The sequence below is a fragment of the Rhineura floridana genome, chromosome 19 (genome assembly GCF_030035675.1).
Source record: "Rhineura floridana isolate rRhiFlo1 chromosome 19, rRhiFlo1.hap2, whole genome shotgun sequence".
Taxonomy (NCBI): Eukaryota; Metazoa; Chordata; class Lepidosauria; order Squamata; family Rhineuridae; genus Rhineura; species Rhineura floridana.
In genome coordinates, this window is record NC_084498.1 from 1,982,030 (window position 1) to 2,001,893 (window position 19,864).

Consider the following 19,864-nt stretch of genomic DNA (forward strand, 5'->3'; position numbering starts at 1 on the left):
TCAGACTGCTGAGGATCCCTGCATACATATACATATTTCCATCACACGCTCTGTTGGGCCCCTGTCACTTTAGCTTCTCCCTGTCTCCAAGCCTGTGGTCAGATGTACTTGCAAACTCTCTCTCCTCTCTCTCACCCCCACCCCCTCCAGTCATTCGCTCTCCACTGGCAGCTCTTTGATGCCCCCTTACGGACATTCCCCCAAGCCAAGGACCAGGCCTCTTACAGCAAACATTATTAGACTAGACGAGACAAGGTCACCCCTTAGCACAATGGTGGTTGCTTGTTCCTCCCAAGTAGAAAACATTTGGAAAACACCAGAGGTGATTCACATGGAGTTTCTGTTTTAAACTGTACATGCTGCTCAGAAATGGGCCTCTTGGGTTTCACCTCAGTACCAAAGGGACATAGAGGGACTAGACCCACCTATGCTCAGCCTGGGGGCAGAACACAGAACTTGGGGAAACTGAAATAGGAAAAGCCTCAGAGCAGAGGTCCACCGGCAAAGGGAATGCTTGCTGAGAGAATAACACGCGATGTAGGTCATCTGAAGGGGGAAGAGAGCAGCCCCAACCCACACAGGAGAATGCTACAGAACTTGCTTCCTCTTTGCCCTACTCAGCAGGGACTGCTTTAGACTGCGCTGTGGATCCAACGCTTTCTGCACGCTCCTATCTCAGCAGGAACCCATCTCCAAATGCTGCAGGGAGGGAGGCAGCAGACAGACACCCCTCCCTCCCTCGTGGATGTTACCGTGAGTCCCCTGAGGCTGTGGGTGCTCTGGAGGCCCTAGTCTGGTCTGCTTCTCTCCAGAAGCCCAGGCCAACGTTTCTCTACAGATCTGGCCCTCGAGTAACGAGCCCCCACTGAAATCTTGCCTACAGAGAAATTTGGAACCACCATAGGGACTCCTCCTCCACACACACCAGCAAAACATCCAAGTAATTTCGAGCTGAACATTGTTTAATTCAAAAGAGGGAGGGAGGGTTAGGAGGCCTCAAAATGTCCTCCCCCACACACAAAAACATAATTCTTTCATGGCGGTGTGAATAATCCTTGTAGCCCCATTCAGCTGGTGCTGCTGTGCTTTTGTCTCTCTGCCCCCCCCCCCAATATAGGTATCTTGTTTGTTTTACTTAGAAGCAATGATGTGACCAGTCAGATTTGGCTACATGATGGCATCACTAAGGGGCTAATAAAGTCTAAAGAGGGAGGGTTGTTCTTAGCATCATTTTGCTACATGAGGGCTCGCTTGTTTCTAGAGGAGGAAATCCTCTTTTGTGTATGGGGTGAAGGGGAGAATTGCCCCACCAACAGCTGATCAGGGCTGCAAAACCCTCACTCCAGATTCCGGAACAAAGCTGCTGTGCCAGGTTAGCAGAGAGGGGAGCCTAAGTGTGCAGACAGGGACAGAGTTGCACGGCTATCCTGCCAACACCTTTGCTCTGCCTTTGACCTCTCTCTGAAGAACTGAATTTTTCTGAAGGGAAAGAGCTTTATCATAGACTTAGCTTCAATATGGGAAGAGAAATTCCTTAGAGGGGCTTTGCACTCTCTTAATCACCACCTAAAATTCAAAGCAGAGGGAAGGCAACTTCGTGCTCTTAACAACACTAATCTGTGTAAAATGATCCTAAGTCTCCATTATAAGAAGTGCCTCCCTGGACTAGATTGAAATACATCTCCTCTGGCATTCTCTACAATAATCCCAGCAACATCTGATGGTCACTGGTTTTGTTCTTGCCAAAAAGTTATATATTATTTAGTTTTTAGTGTTCACTTTCTGTCCCATAGCAGGTGCTCAGGGTGGGCTATGAAATTATATGCCCTTGCCTCTTATCATCACCCACACACTTAAAACGGGTTCCCCATCCCTGTGCTTAAAACAGGGCAGTAGCATCCTGCACATATATAAGAGAACCCCTCCTCATCAAAAGATGTGGAGATGGAGGGAGATATATGAGGTTATAGCAGCAAAATGCAGCATAGGAGCCCCTTGTGGTACCATACTTTGGGAGTAAAGCACCAATGCATGTGACAAGTTACCTGAAACAGGGGGGGACAATAGACAGAAAGGCAACCTAGTCTTCCCTCATTGATTCCCTCTTTAACCTACTTGTTAGCTTTGCTCAGCTTTACTTCCTCCCTTCTCTTCCTGTCTAGTCAGCCAAAGATAATACCTCTGAGTGAAAGCCTCGTGGCTCAACAATAGCTGTATGTATGGTTTTATTTCTCTGTAGCGATAAACCTTAAGTTTCCTTATTCTTTTAACTGTTGGTCTTAACGGACTCGTTGTTTCTGCACTCTGCAGCAATATATATCACACATCTAACACCATAAATATGAACAGACAAAGAAAAAGACTCTAGTCTATGAAAGCTTATATGTTGTAATAAAACTGCTTGTCGTTTAAGGTGCCACAAGCCTCTTGGTTTCATTTGCTACCTATAAAAGGATAGAAGGGCTTCTCTGTCAAGCAATTATCCCAAACTGGGCAGAGACCATTGTAGGAATCCAGTGGTGAAAGGTTTCTTTGTGCACCCAAGAAAGGTCATCATCCCAGGCCAGGCCTAGCGATGGGCAAGAAATTCAATTCAGTTCACATTTCAAGCCAAATCTATCAAATTTGCACTTTCAGAAACAATATGAGAACCAAAACACAGTCACCCCTCGAAATTTGCGGTTATTCAGAATTTGCAGTGCAGTTCACCAACCAACGTTTACAAAAATGTTAAAGTGTGCATAAACATGAATATATGAGTGAAAAGAGCATACAAAAGTGCATTATAGGATGATGAATTGTTTGCCAAAAATGTGTACATCAGTCAAAACTCCCTACAAAAATATGTTTATTAGTAGAAATTCACACTAAAACGCTGGAGAATTTTCATGAGGATTTCTTTTTTAAAAAATCTGCAAATTGCTGCAGAAATGTGGAGAACTCAGGTTAAGATTGAAAAATGAGAAACTGAGAGGATTGAAATGGACAGAGTTTTCCATCCCTGGCCAGGCCTCACACCCGGGGTGCAACCCCATACCTTTTTTGAGCAGCTGGTCAGAGAAGAGGATGGCTCAATGGCTATCAGGTTGGGACCGGTATTGGTGTAATGCAGCTGCGACTGGCGCCGGTGCCGGAGTGTGTGGACGACGCTTGCCTCGTTCAGGCTCACCAAGGAAGCCAGGTCTTCAGCATAGTCCAAACTCGGAGGATTCGTCTGTCGGGGGACGGGGAGGGGATACAAGAGCTCAAGACAAAGCTACCTGCCAGCCATGGTGAAGTTGCCATTTGCATGGCTTTCCCCTTTCCCTCACACACACACAGGCAGGGGCAAGACCTTCTGCAGCCTGAGGAAAAGGACAAGACAGTGCCACTGCTGCGGGCTGAATCTGACTTCCACCCTGGTGTGGCCTTCTCCACCAGACACCCACAGCCCTCACGGTGCTCTTCTCACCTCCTCTTGCACCAGAGGAGAGCTTGGAGCCGCTCTTGGAGCTCGGAGCTGCAGCCCATCACCGGGGAGCCTCTGCCTCCCCATTCCCCACTACAAGGAGGCGAAGAACCAGGCTCTGCCAATCTCCCTTGTCGCCTCCTTTGCTCGGTCCTCCGCCTTCCCTTCCCCCGCTCTCTCTGTGGCAAACCCTCTCTTGCCTCTGCTCTTCCAGCTCCCCACCCCACCCTCCTGGCATGTGCTGGGCTTCGTCCCAAACAGCCTCATCACAACGGGCAACAGGACAGCACCCTCCATCACACACCCAAGGGCAAGTTTGTAGGGGATACGGACAAGGCCACAAGGCAGACACGGCTCTGTCCTCCAACAGAGGGGAACAGCTGGGGGCTGCCAGCACTGCCCCCCATACACAAAGGATGCACCAGAATTCCGCCCATTTCAGATTTGGGGCCAAATTTTCCATTAATTCCCTTATTCTCTATTGTTGCGGATTGGAATTTTACATAGTGATTTTCTGCGGCTGCTTTCAAAAACTTTTTTTTAATCCACCTCTAAAATATTGATATTAAGAAAAATAATTGTATTGATATTTTCTTTCAAAATATCGATATGAATATAAATATTTTTCTGAGGGAAAAAACAGATTGGCTAGCAGACAAAAAACCCTCAAACTGATACTGGCCTGTTAGGTCAACGAAATGCTTTCAAACCAGCACCGGCCAATAGATCCCATTCCTACCACACACACACACACATACACACACACACACACACTCATCCATCCATCGCTTGAGATGGTCACCTCATACTGCCCTGGAAGTCAGGGACTGTGAGGCAGCCAAGGGGACTCTCCTGAGGGGAAACCTTCTCTGTCCAGATGCTGCCCCTGGGCAGGCAGGGAAGACCCTCACAACTGGCCCAACAGAGAGGGTTAAACTCAGTCAAGGGGTCTGCTGGAAGCCTGGGGGAGGGGTCAGCACAACTCACTCTCTGGATGTTTTCTTCATCCACTTCGATGATGGAGCTATCAGCTTCCACTCGGACGCGGACAGTCCCTAGAGGTAGCTCAGGAGTCCCCTCATCTGGCTTCAGTTCAGTAGCTGCAAAATAAAATAAAATAAAATAAAATAAAATAGTGGGAAGGAAATCCCTGAAGGGCATTTGTTCTCTCCTGTACGACTTGGCCACAGATCAGCGGCGGAGCCTTTGCCCTGCATGCAGAAGGTCAGTCCTCCATGTCTCCGAGTAACTCTCCTGCCTGAAACCCTAAAGTCTCACTGTCAGGCAGCATCAACTGGCCCTCTTCAACCTGCCACCTCCGGGGCTATAACTCCACGCTGCCTGGAGCAGAGCAAGTTGAAAAAGGCTGGTGTAGACAATGTTTGCTAGATAGACCAACGGTGTGACCCAGTTTAAGGCATCTTCCCCACACATTGGCTCCCAAGCTCTCCCCATTTGCTGTCCTGTGTGTAGGGGGTAGTTTCTCACAACTCGACATGACCTGGGCCTAGCTGAATAATTTCCACAGCCTGTCTCTCCTCCATCGCACCTTCCTCTTCCACTACCACCTTCATTGAAGGAGGAGCCTTTGCTACAATGCATACCCTACTCACACACACCACTGCCATCCAGAGCATGTGTAATCCACAGAGAGCTGCCCATCCCTGCATTCACACACCCTCTTAGCTGCTAAGCATAAAGGTTGGGAAAATACAACCCAACTTTACCGAGAGTGAATCCATCCTTCTGGACCAGCCAAACCTTCTCCATTTCATACCAGACATCTTTGCACACCTGGAGAGGAAGGGAGAGAAAGATGGTGGAACAGGAGTTTGCCAAGGGGAATAACGGCACACAGCCATCGTGCCATCTTTGGCTTTCATCAGAAGGCAAGATGGGACGCAACCCCCTTCAGGACACTTTGAGATCCTTCAGAGAAGCTTTCATAGTTCCATATTCTGCCCCCTTCACTTCTCAAAGAAATCCCACCATCATAGGCATTCCTGATTTGGGCCACATATCCAAAGCTGGCCCAGTGGGAGGAGGCCACTGGCTTCATGTCCTGCTTGTGGACTTCCTGAAGGCATTGGGTTGGCCCCTGAGAGAAGGAAGCAGGATGATGGGTGGACAAGGGGACGAGGGAGGTCTAAAATTAATTCTAGTTTGTCACAATCCCAATTCATTCATATGTACAAATACATCACCATTTTTTGCAGTACTTTATTGATGCCAACTTGTGCATCAGTAATTCAAAAGGACCAGGGGCAGGGACCATACAAAGGAGCTGAAAGATCTGCCATGGCTGGCCCACACACAGAGCCCCGTGCAAAATAAAAGAGTGTCAACAGAGGTTGCCCTTGTCCCAAAATAAAAGACTTTTTGGATTAGTATGAAACTAAATTGAAATGATAAGTGATTATGAGTTACCAGCAGATCCACCAACACCACACTTTTGGCTATGTGAATTTGGGATATAGAATTGCAGAATCATTTAGGTGTGGCTGCAATGCACCCTGATTTTAGGGACAAGGGGAGGGCATTTGTGCCTGCAAGCTACTTGGCAAACCTGACTATCCCTAAATTCAGAAAAGTGTTTACATAGCTAGATTCAATGCTTTGCCATTGTGCTTCTGGAAGGAAGATTTAGGAGGGTTCTTTACCAACACCAATTACGCCCTTGTGAGGCAGGGGAAGTGGAAACAGTTGGACATGTTCTGTTGCATTGCTCCTTTTATCATGACATCAGATTCATTTTTATCATCCCAATTCTACAGAAAATTCTTGGCTGATCTGACTAATTTTACTCATCATCTGATCAGATTCCCAAGGTTACAGCTAGAATGGTCTGTATCTGTGCAGCTGCCATCACCTGTCACAGATGGTTGTTCAAATATTATTTTAATATTTTAGCAAGGTTTCTGTATTGGGGTCTGAGTGTTTTGATACTATAACATTGTACTGTACTTTACGTTGTTTCAGCTTTTGTATTTTATATGTGCTGGTCCTTGACCAAAACAAATCAATTCATCCATTCATATCATGAAAGAACTTTGTACTGAACACCAAATCTCTCCCTTCTGAACATGTTATTTAAACTGGAAATTGTATCTTTCTGTTATTGTATTAAGCCAATAAATAAATGTATGCATTAAAAGAAAGAGGAACTGTGGAAGTTTCCTAATGCAGAGATGTAGATAATCCTAAATGTAGATAATTCAGAAATCTGAGCTGCAGTCTTGGGAGAAAAAATAAGCACACAAGGAGATTTTTGGAGTCATCCCTCTTTGAGATGGCCTCCCCATGACGCACAAAGAGTGCGTTGTCCTGGCCAAAGCCACCAAGGGTGCAGGAGGCAGCCCTTCCCCTGCAAGGAACAGAGCTCAAAGCCCAGAAAACAGGGCCATTGTGCTGGACACAGCATCAGCCTCACCTTGTCTGGATCTGCGCTTTCTCCAAGTTCTTCTTTACTGTCTCCCGCCAACACTTCCTTGGTTTCTTCCGATTTCTCCTGAATCTCTGCTGCTGAAGAGTCTTGATTGCTTTTTCCTCCCCTCGGAGGTGGTTCCTCTTCAGTTTCTTCCAGCTTCCCTGTAGATTCTGCAGATTCTGTCCCAGTTCCTCCTGGCACCTCTGTGGCTTCCTCCAATGCCTTCCCAGTCTCTCTGGGTTTCCCCTTGGCGTCTCCCCTCAGCCATTTCCCAATCTCCCTTGCCTGTCCTTTATTTTCCCCAAGATCTCCTCCCTTCCCCATAGGTTTTGCCTGGCTGCCTGGCTTGATCGCAGGCTCCTCCTTGGTCCTCACTGTCAGGTTCTCTTTCCCTGGGCTTTTGTTCCAGAGTAAACTGCCCTTCTTTGCCCGTTCCGTGCTGGGCCCAGGACCTTTAGCGCTGCTGCGTTTGATTTGATCCGGAGGTACAGGAACCTTAGGGGGAGGGGACGCTTCAGAGGGGACCTTCTCCCCCAATTTTGGAGCAGCTGGCACTGATTTTGGAGTGGCTGGTGCTAATGCGGGCGCAGGCGGTACCGGCTGCTTGGCATTGCTCCTCTGGACGGTTCTCTTGACAGGCAAAGCCTTCCTCTCTGGAACCTCAGCCGCACCTTCCATTTCATGTTTCTCACCGTTCAGCCTGCCTTGCTGCAGTTGTCCCTTGTTGGCCATGTCTCTGCTCACTTCTAAAATGTTGGCGTCCCTGATCACAAACTGCTGCACGGGCCCTTCCACCTTCCCTGGAGGCTGGGAAACAAACACACACTCTCAAATTCATCAGCCCCAGAGGAGCAAGCGGCATCCACGGCAAAACAGAGTGGAGACGTTTCCTGGAGTGCAACAGCACAAGGTGCTCTGGACAGGAGGCGCTGGCTCATGGGAATAGTCACGTCAAGGGCCCGTCATAGATATTCTGACTCTGCTGGGCCCTCCCGCTACAGAGTCATCTTTAAGGGTCATTTCACACATTACGGAGGGCAAACCTAACCTCTTTATGTTTTTGGATGCATATCCAGGGTTGTGGTGCATGAGGAGACCGGCAGGCTATCACTACTTCTCCATTAAAATTTTGTGTACATTTGCAAATTTCAGTGGAGGGTTAGGGCCCAATTGGCAGGGGCTGAACCACAGGAGCCCCCCCCCCGGACCTTCTCAAAGGAGCTTGCCAGATTTACAAAAGTCTGGCAAAAACCTCCCTCTTGCAGGAGGATTTTCAGGGCACAGTCCTGCCTCGACAGATGTTTTTAGATTAACATAAAACCAGTGTGCAATGCTAACTGTAATGGCAGGCAGGGTTATATCGTTTGACATTGTGCTGAAGTTATTGCTGTCTGCTGCCCAGTCTATGCATCTGAACCACAGGGGAGGTACACATTTTAGCAGCGTACACTGTTTCCCCTGAAAACTAACACAAGGTGATGTCAGCACCGATCTACACAGATGTTTATGAACTCCCGTACTCCCATATTATTTCCTGTATTGCACCAAAATCTTATTCAGTAGCAATACTAAATATATCTCATATTAAGGCAATACCTTTATTAGATGAATGAAAATATCACTGTTCATCAGGTTAAATAGCAAAAACACACACACACAGATATTCTGCTGGTATTAATTTCCCAAATATGAACAACTGTTTTAATTTATTTGCATTTTTTTAAAAAATGAGGTCTGAAAAACTGGTTGATTGTGAACTGACTTTGAAAAGTCCATATTTAAAAAAAAAAAAAAAAAAAAAACAGGCCAACACCCAAGCAAGAAATGCCTCAGACTAGTTGTTTGGCCATCTATGACCCCGAATCTGTAATAAGATGCAACGTTCCACTTTCTGTCCACCTGGTGGAAAAGAGTGGGATATAAGCTTTTATAATAATATTTGAAGAGATGTCATCATGTAAACAATTTTAACTTGTACCATCAGAGACTTTTTCCTTCCTTCTTTCCTTTTCAGAAAAAGCTCATGCCCAATGGAAGCACATCAATAAACTCCGAGGAGAGAGCATTAGTGAGAATATGTAGGGGGCTATCCCTCCCCACAGTCAAAGCCTTAGGGGCCAGAGATTGCAAACACTTTTAAGCCCTGGCAGCTCTTAACAACCGCACACACACCATCCTGTTCACAACAACAGACGGTTTGAGTCTCAGTCGGCTTACTTACATCTTCCTTGGCATTTAATGTGATTTTCTCTTTTAATTTTCCTTCTTTAGACTCCTTCTCTGTTTCCCGCACAAGTTGCTTGATGAAGCCCCCGGGAATAACCGAGAAAAGCGGGGGTGGAGATGTGGGTGGGGGGCTGCGGTCTTCTTCCCTAATCTGTTTGCACAAGCAAAGATGAGGTTATTGAACAGCAAGGGCAGAAGGCATCGCATGCCCGGGTTCCCTGACACACGGACACAGACCACACCGGCCAACAACATCCATCTGTTGCTTCTCTGGCAGGATTTTGAAAAGGAAAATAAAACTGCTCTCATGTTAAGATTTCCTAACAGAAGCATCAAAAAGGATAGAAAAGACACTGAAAGGGACACCAAATGGCAACAAATGGATGACATTTTGCATGTCCAAACAACTCTGGCTGCAGCAGCAGGACAATCATTTCCAAGTGAGCTGAAAGAGGACTGAGAGAGGTGTCCTTTTCCATGCAGGTTTTATAACAACAGAAGAAGCTGCCATCCTGTTTGACTAGAGGCAAATGTGGGGTGATTGGACACACCACAGGCAGTGGTCCCCTCTTTCAAACCGACTTCACTTCAGGGGAGGGGCATTCAAAATGGCCTCCAGCCAAAAGCAGGGAAATGCAGGAGGAGAACTCAAAGCAGACAAGCCCACAAGCAAAAGACCTTTGCAAGGAAAGCCATAGCCTGAAAGCAAATTAAACTGTGCTGGCGAGAAGTTAGTTAGCATTGGGTGTGTTTAGCCACAGCTGCAGGTAACTGGCAGACATTTGCAGCATTTTTATAGGGTTTGTAAAGGGCTGGATCTGAAGGGGAGGGCAAGGCTCCGTCCCCATGCCCCGGGTTCAAATCTCTCTGCATGCAGAGCGTTAACAGCATGTGGGGGAACGGCACTTCCCTTTTGCTCCCACAGAGCCAGACGTGATGAGATGGCCATGCTGATGTGGTGTGGGTGGCTGAGAGGATGTGGTGCTTCAAGAGATGGGACACAAGGAATGATGGTTTATGGAGACGAGGACACCGGCCTGCCTCAGGACCAGAAACACACACAGTGCAATGAGGAAGAAGAGAAAAGACAAAAAGACTTTTCAGACATCTACAAACACAATCCTTTCCTCCACTGTACAACGGGTTTATTCATTCATTAATTCTTTTGGTGGGGGAGAAACTATGGCTGGAGCCGGAATTTTTTTTTTATTTTCTATGATTCATTTTTTAAATTTATTTCAGAGTTTTCATGCCCCACCATTCTTCCAGGTCAGAACCCAAGGTAGCTTACAACACAACATACAGTATAAGCAGTAATATAAAATATAAAACAAAACAAAATTATACATCCATTATATAAGCAGCAATACTAAGCCTCAACTCCAACCAGCATCAACAAGTACCAGAGGCCTGGACATCTCTTTACTTTTCTCTGGCTGCCTCCACTAAACAGCTCTTTAACCTTCTGTACTTTTAACTGGCCCAACCTAACCCCAATACTGGACAGAGTAGTATGGCACTTTGGCATGGGGTGAATGACAAAGCCTGACACTACTTTAAAAAAAAAGCTTTTACATAATTAAGAGAAGAAGTTGAACAGTGGACAGTAAACACTGAAGGGATGGTTTCAGAATAAAATCTAATTTTACAGTTTGAGTAGACACCCATAACAGCAGCAGCAGCAACAACACATATTGCATTCCACTATGCCTATTCTAGATTGTTTCCCTAACCAAGCCAGTACTTATAAATCTTCAACCCTCAGTTCAGCTTCTGGATCCCTTCTGTAGTCTTCTCTAGGTTCCTTCTACAGTGTCCAACTGTACTCTTTAACATTTTGTGGTGTTTGGCCCTTTCCCTCTCTTGCTGTTGCACCCCAGACACAGGGAGAGTTAGATCAGGAAGAGGAGTCAGATGAGGACGAGGTTCCTCAAGTCGTTAGAGGAAGGGAGGGCTCTGACAGCCCGCAGACTCCCATGGCCGGCACCTCCATTGAGGCAAGTCCCCCGCCTGAACCGTTAGCCAACCCTGCCCACACAGGAATCCCCACCTGGCACTTATAACACTTCCCTGTCTATCGGCATCCCACTTTCAGAGCCCGCACCGTCACCCAGCAAAGCCCCACTGTTGGATGGACTGTCTGAGGCTCGCCCCACGCAAAGAGGCATGAGAAGAGAGACTTTCAGAGGGTAAAATTTCAGAGGAGCCGTCGTTTATGTGCGAAGACCTTCCCTACTTAAGCAGGTGCCCGCCCAGGCTCTAGTACTGAGTCAACTCTCCCCACACACTGCAGAGACTGCTTAGGTAGACTAGCTAGGGAAAGTAGTGAGTCAGGGTAGATAGGTTTATGAAGCACACCACTTTGGATGTGACCATTACGTTAATACAATGAGACAGATCACACCTCATCTCAGTCTGGTTCCTTTGTCTCTGGTCAGACACTTGCAGTTCTTCAACCTTCTGACTCCACAACATTCTGACTAATCACTCTTGAAGTTGACTTACATACAGTATGTTCACTTCCCCTTCCAATCTTTTAGCTCATAATGAGGAGAGAAGAGTCATGGCCAAATTTCTACTTCCCCTTAACTGCCGGGTTCCCAGGATGAACTTTTGACCATTCTGTGCAAAACATCATAAGCAAAACTTTTCCTTCTACTTTTAACTTTCTTGTGAACTTATGACCCTCTGATGCATGATAGCCTATAAAGCAAAAAGCCACCATTTTGCAATCTATGTTTTACAGTCAAAACCACCAATACAAAAGTCCTACGGAAGTCCTATTCCTTCCTAGTCCATCAATGGAGTGACTGCATGGGTTCCATCAGGGTAAGAATCACAGTGTACAGCAACAGTGGCATCACTAGGGTTGGTGTCACCCAGTGCGGTAACTCATGGTGTCACCCCCACGTCTGTCCGTCTCGCGGGCCTCTGGTCGCCTTGCTTTCCTGGGGGGGGGCAAGAGGGAAGCTGTCCTCTCCCACCCCAGTGGGGAGGGCTTGGGGTGGCCCCCAAACCAGGCTCCTTCCTCGAAGACCTCGGTCTGGGGGGAGGGGGCTGCACCCTCTCAATCCAGGCCTTCCCTTGCAGAAAGCAACCAGACTGGGCCTGGCCTCGACAGGGTGGCCGGGAAGAGCCCTTGAGGTCTCCGGGTGCTTGCCGGGGGTGGGCCACCGGCGGGCCTCCATCCTGTCTGGCCCGGAGCTGAGCAGCCAATGGGCGCCGCGCCCGACATGATGTCAGAGCGGTGCTAGAAAAGGCACGGAGCCTTGCGCTGGGCTGGGACTACAGCGGCTCCTGCCCAGATCATGGCTCCTCCCCCTCCTCCTCCCGGTCGCCTGGCCCTCCCCTCCTCCAGCGCTCTCGCTCTCTGGCTCGTGCTCCCACCCCCGTTCCTTGGTCCCCGGAGCAGCAGCTGCCGCCGCACCTCCCACCTGGAGAGGAGCACTCTCAGGCCAGCCCTGCCGCACACCCGGCCCATCCAGCCGGCCCGTCAGCACCCTGCCCAGCAACGGGGCGGCTCTGGGTGTCACCCCCCTCATGGTGTCACCCAGGTGCGGTGTGTACCCCCCGCACCCACATAGTGACGCCGCTGTACAGCAACACAGCTAGCATAAACTCATAATTATGGGAACTCTAGCAATTGTAGTAGTCCTTGGAGTGGTGGTGGTGGAGATGCTGGAGATCATTAGCAAATTCTCAGCACAAACCCTCAAACTACATTTCCCAGGATTCTTTGTGAGAAAGGCCATGACAGTGAAAATGGGATATGCCCAGTTATAAAATATGTAGCATAGATACGTTCACCGTGATACAAAATTTCTAATCTATACTCCTTGTTAGGCTTGACTGTTGAGGAACATAAGAACATAAGAAGAGCCTGCTGGATCAGGTCAGTGGCCCATCTAGTCCAGCATCCTGTTCTCACAGTGGCCAACCAGATGCCTGGGGGAAGCCCGCAAGCAGGACCCGAGTGCAAGAACACTCTCCCCTCCTGAGGCTTCCGGCAACTGGTTTTCAGAAGCATGCTGCCTCTGACTAGGCTGGCAGAGCACAGCCATCACGGCTGGTAGCCATTGATAGCCCTGTCCTCCATGAATTTGTCTAATCTTCTTTTAAAGCCATCCAAGCTGGCGGCCATTACTGCATCTTGTGGGAGCAAATTCCATAGTTTAACGATGCGCTGAGTAAAGAAGGACTTCCTTTTGTCTGTCCTGAATCTTCCAACATTCAGCTTCTTTGAATGTCCACGACATTCACATACACAGCACATACACAGGACAAAGTATAGAAGTCCAGCAGTCTCTCTCTTCTTTTTAAGACTAGTCTCTTTTTAAGGCACAGCAGCAAGGCTGAGACATTCTTCCCAAGCAAATGAAGAATCTGGATACCACTGAAAGTGGCCCCTGGAGATGGTTGCAATACAGAATTGAACTAGGTCCCACAACAGATTTATTAAGTTAATAAAGTTCAGCCTGACCTACCAGGGCAAAAAACCAACACACACACAAACACACACTTCACACAAACTACAGACAAGTCCACCAGGTTGTCGGTCCATCCTGTTCCCACACACTCCCAGAGTCCTCTGGAGGATGCTAGCATTCTATGAAGTAGCATACTATAAGAAATTGAGGAATGGCACAGTAATCAAGAAAAAACACACACACTAGAATGGTAGTATAAATTCACCGAATACTGAAATAGAATACAACACCGGAATAGAAAAACATTGGGAATGTTATTTATTTATTATTTATTTATTAAATATATATCCCACCAGGGTGGCAAACAAAAACACTAAAAACATTCAAAAGGATCTTAAAAACAAAAGACTTTAAATACATATTAAAACAAAACATCTTTAAAAATATCTATTTTTTAAAAAAACATAAAAATATCTAAAAAAGTAATTCCAACACAGACTACGATAAGTTCTTTACTTAAAAGGCTTGTTGAGAGAGGAAGATCTTCAGTAGGTGCTGAAAAGACAACAGAGACGGTGACTGCCTAATATTTAAGGGGAAGGAATTCCAAAGTGCTGGTGCCACAACACCAAAGGTCCACTTCCTATGTTGTGCAGAATGGACCTCCTGATAAGATGGTATCTGCAGGAGGCCCTCACCTGCACAGTATAGTGATGGATTGGGTATATAAGGGATAAAAAGATATTTCAGGTATCCTGGTCCTGAGCTGTATAGGGCTTTGTACACCAAAACTAGAAACTTGAACTTGGCCTGGTAGCAAATGGGCAGCCAGTGCAATTCTTTCATCAGTCAGGTGACATGTTGGCGATACCCTGCCCCAGTAAGCAATCTCGCCACCACATTTTGCACCAGCTGCAGCTTCTGGACCAACCTCAAGGGCAGCCCCACATAGAGCACATTACAGTAATCCAGCCTGGAGGTTACCAGTGCATGGACAAATGTGGTCAGGCTATCCCGGTCCAGAAACGGCCGCAGCTGTCTTACCAGCCAAAGCTGGTAAAAGGCACTCCAAGTCACTGAGGTCACCTGGGCCTCTAGCAACAAAGATGGATCCAGGAGCACCCCCAGGCTACAGACCTGCTCTTTCAGAGGGAGTATGATCCGATCCAAAGCAGGCAACTGACCAATTATCTATACTCAGGAACCATCAACCCACAGAGCCTCCGTCTTGCTAGGATTCAGACTCAGTTTATTGGCCCGCATCTAGCCCACCACATAGTCCAGGCAGGGGTCCAGGGCTTGCATAGCCTCTCGTGATTCAGATGTTATTAGAAACAGAGCTAGGTATTGTCAGCGTACTGCTGACATCTCACCCCAAATCTCCTGATGACCACTCCCAAGGGCTTCATATAGATGTTAAACAGCACTGGGGACAAAAAGGTACCCTATGGCATCCCACAGCACAGCTGCCAGGGGGCCAAAAGACAGTCACCCAATGCTATTCTCTGAAAACGGTCCTGGAGATAGGATCGGAACCACTGTAAAACAGTGCCGCCAATACCCATCTCACCAGGTTGGCTCAGTAGGATACCATGGCCAATGGTATTAAAAGCTGCTGAGAGGTCAAGGAAGAATAACAGGGTCACACTCTCCCTGTCCTTCTTCCCATAAAGGTCATCCATCAGGGTGACCAAGGCTGAGTCAGTTCCATTACCAGACCTGAACCCAGATTGAAATGTGTAAAGATAATCTGTTTCATCCATAACCCACTCAATCACCTTTCCTAAAAAGGGGGTATTTGTGACCAGGCAGTGGTTGTCACAAACCAATGGGTCCAGGGTGGGATTTTTCAGGAGTGGTCAGATCATTGCCTCTTTCAGAGTGGCTGGAACCACTCCCTCCTGCAACAACACATTGACCACACCCTGGATCCACTCAGTCAACCCCCCTCTACAAGCTTTCATAAGCCAAGAAGGGCAAGGGTCAAGAGGACACGTTGCTGGCCGCATCGTCATAAGTACCTTGTCTACGTCATCAGGCCGCATCAACTGAAACCGATCCCAAGAAGTTGCAGCAGACGTTGCACTGGACACATAAACAAAATTGATAAATAAATTTTATATTGCATTTAATGCCAATAAAAAGAAAACACTATGTGTCTATTTGTTTCACAAGTAAATAATACTTAGAAGTATCTTCAATTAGTTCAGCTACTAAGCCATCAAGCATTACTGTTTGTCCTTGGAATCCTTTCTGGCTCCCAACAAATCAGTTGAAAACAAAGCTCTCTTCTATACTCCAAAATCCTTACAGGTGTTACTACTAATAGTGACTTGCAAAATTCTCCTTTAAAGGGATATCATCAATATTTTTCCAACTGTGTAATAATTTCAAATAAAGAATGTATGTAATGTTTGAGGGCTCACTAGCCCAACTAATTTAAGATACATGTAAGTATTATTTGTAGTATAGAATTGGTGTTAAAATGTTATTTTTATTAAATGTATAATTCATAATAACCTCTCTTTTTTTGCCTCTTTAAGGTTTCAACGGGAAGGGCAGTTTTTATTCTTTGAGAGCCCACCTGACTGAAAAATATATCCACATATCTGTGTGTGCCACTCAAAGGTTAGAGAAGTATTTATGAGTAGTCCCAATTGGTGTTTTTGAAAAAATATATTTTAAATTAGTATTTTGAGTCTTTCATTTAAAAAAAAAATTTTTTTAACCATTACATTTTGTATTTGCAGGTAGAGTTACTTTTGATTTGTGTATTTTAAATTTGTTTCAATGTTTGTAAATTCATATTTGTTTTTATGCTAAACAGTGATTTATGCACATAGGGACCACTGAGTAAGACTGTTGAAACATATTTGGATTGTTGATACTTTGTGAATTATAATATGTTAATATTGTTGGTATTTTGTCAGTACACACTGTTTATTTATATTTTTTGCTTTTGAAACAAATACATATTATTTGCTTTTAGTTCCCATTAGATTTCATATAAAATTTATTTATATATCAGATTTATGTTAGTTTGTAGAAGTAATTTTGGATTGCCAATCTTTTTTTATCCAGTTTGTTGGATTTTATTATCTTTTTTTGCCCAGAATGGAGGGTCTTCTTATCAGTGGCATTTGTGAGCCACTCTGGAAGCCTTTATGGCTGAAGAGCAGGATTTTCAGGGGCTTTAGATAATAAATCATACTCTACCGGGCCTCTGCGCTATTCCGAACCCTCGGGCACCATTGCACCTGGCCAGCTACAGGTGGTCAACGCAGCCCTTTTCCCCTGGAGGTCTCAGAGCCAGACGCCTTGCACAAACATTTCCCAGGAGAGCCCAAGAGACAACCGGGTGACCTTTTCCTGCTGACGTTTTGGAAATCTGGCCTCTCCAGCTTCTTGTGCAGCCACCTGGCAGCTCAGCAGTTCACATACCTCTGTGTTAAAGTCACTATACTGTACATCATGCAGGGGAGGGAAGGGCAAAGCAAAATGCCCCTCTGTACCCAGGGGGTATTGCGACTATTCTTGAGCAATGCAGACTTTGGCAACCCCTGCTGCGGAGAAGGGCTGCGGCATTTCTAAAAGGCTCCACAACGCCCTTTCTTCTAAAGAAGGTACCATCTCCACAATGAGAGGGGGATTGCAAATTTTTCAAAGGGGTGGTTTCACTTGCTTATTCTGAACTAGGGTGGCCAGTTACGCTGCATCACCAAAAAAAAGGATACATATATGCATGCAAATTTCGATAGAAATACACTCCATCTCACCATTGTGGGGCAAACTGATTGGGGCACCTGTGTGCCTGCCCAGTCTGCTGTCCAGGTGCTCACTCTTGATGGGTGACTTCAAAGCCCCCAGTTGCTCTCCCTTTTAAACTGGACGTGGACCAGAGAGCCCTTCAAACAGAGGGCTCCTTCAAATAGAGGACTGTCCTCCATGAAGTCCTGATCAGAACTAGGGATGGGAGATCAACTTGATTCCCTTCACATTTAAAGGTGAACCTACCAAATTTGCACTTTTTCTGAAAAATACACAAACTGAAGCACAGCCATCCTTTGCAAGTTGAGCTTCTTCAAATTTTGCAAGGCAGTTTTCCAGCTGAGTAACGTGTACAAAAAATACATATGCTGGGGTAATAAACTGGAATAATGTGTACAAAATGCATAGATTGGTGAAGATAATAGGTAAAGGTGTCCCCGCACTTGTAGTGCGAGTCGTTTCCGACTCTTAGGGTGACGTCTTGCGACCTTTACTAGGCAGACCGTATATATGGGGTGGGATTGCCAGTTCCTTCCCCGGCCTTTCTTTACCCTCCAGCATACGCCGGGGACTCATTTTACCGACCACGGATGGATGGAAGGCTGAGTGGACCTCGACCCCTTTTACCGGAGATTCGACTTCCTCCTTCCGTTGGAATCGAACTCTGGCCGTGAGCAGAGCTTCAGCTGCGTTACCGCCGCTTACCACTCTGCGCCACGGAGGATCTTTAGGTGAAGATAACATACAAAAATTAATTATATTAGGAGAAATTGCTCTGCAGTGTGTATTAGGCAAAACTTCCTACAAACATGTGTATACTAGGAGAAATTCACACTAAAATGCTTTTAAAATTATATATACTCAAGCTGAGGAAAGGTGGACAATTTAAGATTGGAAAAATTAAAAGCTAAGGGAAACTGCAAGGGGCAGGTTTGCCCATCTCTAACCAGCACCCCTCACACTGTGTCGAATGCAGACAAGTCTGTCTCCTTTTTGCAGCTCCTCAGGTCCCCGCACCACAAGAGGGATAGGCTGGACTATCCTTGCTCACAGTTTTTCTGGAGCAAAAGAAGGGAATGTGGAGGCTGCTCTGTGGGACTCACAGCCCATCCTTTCCCTTTCATTCACCTCCCGCCCCAGAATACAAAGGCATCAAAAGCTGCCCACCCCCTGCAATCACACACAAACGAAACTTCATGCCCTGGTTGCTTCTAGGTAGCTGTAGTGGAGTGAATGGGGACTCACATATTTTTCATATGTCCTTAGAGACTTATCAGAGCAAAGCCCACCAAGGAACAAGCCTGGCTTTATCAAGCTCTCTGGAAATCTGCAGATAAGCAGGAGGCCCAGCAGGGATGGAAACAAAACCATTCACCATTCTCTCTCTCTCTCAAACACCCGACGCATGTCCCCAATCAGCAAGTGTCTCGTGAAACACTAAATCAGTTCCAACAATCCTGCACCTTTGGCCCAGTGGAGCGCGAACTTTAGAATCGCAAGGGCAGATTGACTAAATACCATAGAAATTGTGATGCATCCATGATTACAAATATAGTGCACAGTTCTGGTGGTCATCTTGTTTTAAAAGGGGTAAGATGGGAAAGATGCAGGATTTTAAAAGGCAATCCAAACTGCCAGGAGGACCAGCATTTGCCTTAAGCAAAAATGAAAAGAGGCTTAAAGAAGATGGGACTCTTTTCACAGATATACTGTACATTTTTTAGAACTGAAAGTGACTCACTGGAACTTGCCACTTACAGTTATCATCTTAGGAACAAAGGATGCCACTTTAGTTGGACCACTGGGTCCGTCCAAGCTTAGCATTGTCTACCGCAGCCTTCCTCAACCAAGTGCCTCAACCAAGATATTGGTGGTCTCCAACTCTCATCGACCCGACCGTGCTGGCAGGGGCTGATAGGAGTTGGAGTCCAACAATATCTGGAGGGCACCAGGTTGTGGAAGGCTAGTCTACACTGACCAACAGCGTAGGCATCCCTGGGATGGGCATTCTGAAGGTGTGTGGTGCCACCACCAAAAATGACCATCTCTGGTCAACATCCACCTGACTTCAGTTGGCAGAGGCACCTGGAGCGGATCGCCTTTGGGGTTCCCTGAAGGCCTGAATCCACTCTGGAGGACAGAAGCAACCCAGGTTGAGTCTCATCGTCTTCAGTTAGGGCTGGAAAAGACTCCTGCTTGAACCCTTAAGCATCTGGAGATTGAACCTGCAACCTTCTACATGCAAAGTAGTTTATAGGACAAGGAAGCTATGGTCCTTCCCCTACAAAGTAGACATTATGCGGGAGAAGTGTGAACTGTCTTCCAGAGATTTCTCTCCTGAAAGATCATGGGGCAGGGTCTTCATCACCCTTTCCCTTCCTGCCTCTGGAAGCTTTCCACCTTCAGTCAGTCCGTCATCGAGTGATGCAGCTGTTGCTTCTGTCCAGAGCCGATTCAGGGCTTTACAGAATCCCAGAGGAGATCCCTGCTCCAGGTGTGACTGCAAATTGAGGTAAGGTGGGTGTATTGACCACAGACAGGGCATTTTTGGTGGTGGTACCACACTTT

At 46.6% G+C, this 19,864-nt stretch overlaps 1 protein-coding gene across 4 annotated transcripts in view; it reads right to left on the reverse strand.

Moving 5' to 3' along the window:
• MYO18B (myosin XVIIIB) overlaps positions 1–19,864 on the reverse strand; it is a 238,848-nt gene that overhangs the window by 209,299 nt on the left and 9,685 nt on the right. For 2 of the 4 annotated variants that reach the window (XM_061603516.1, XM_061603519.1), the window contains exons 2-8: positions 15,550–15,613; positions 10,012–10,138; positions 9,097–9,252; positions 6,879–7,682; positions 5,176–5,242; positions 4,436–4,548; positions 3,038–3,214 (exon numbers count right to left, since the gene is read on the reverse strand). In XM_061603516.1, the coding sequence (XP_061459500.1) occupies positions 3,038–3,214; positions 4,436–4,548; positions 5,176–5,242; positions 6,879–7,682; positions 9,097–9,252; positions 10,012–10,050 (1,356 nt within the window). In that variant the 5' untranslated portion in view covers positions 10,051–10,138; positions 15,550–15,613. The remainder of the gene's footprint in view (positions 1–3,037; positions 3,215–4,435; positions 4,549–5,175; positions 5,243–6,878; positions 7,683–9,096; positions 9,253–10,011; positions 10,139–15,549; positions 15,614–19,864) is intronic. The other 2 variants (XM_061603517.1, XM_061603518.1) reach the window with 2 other exon arrangements.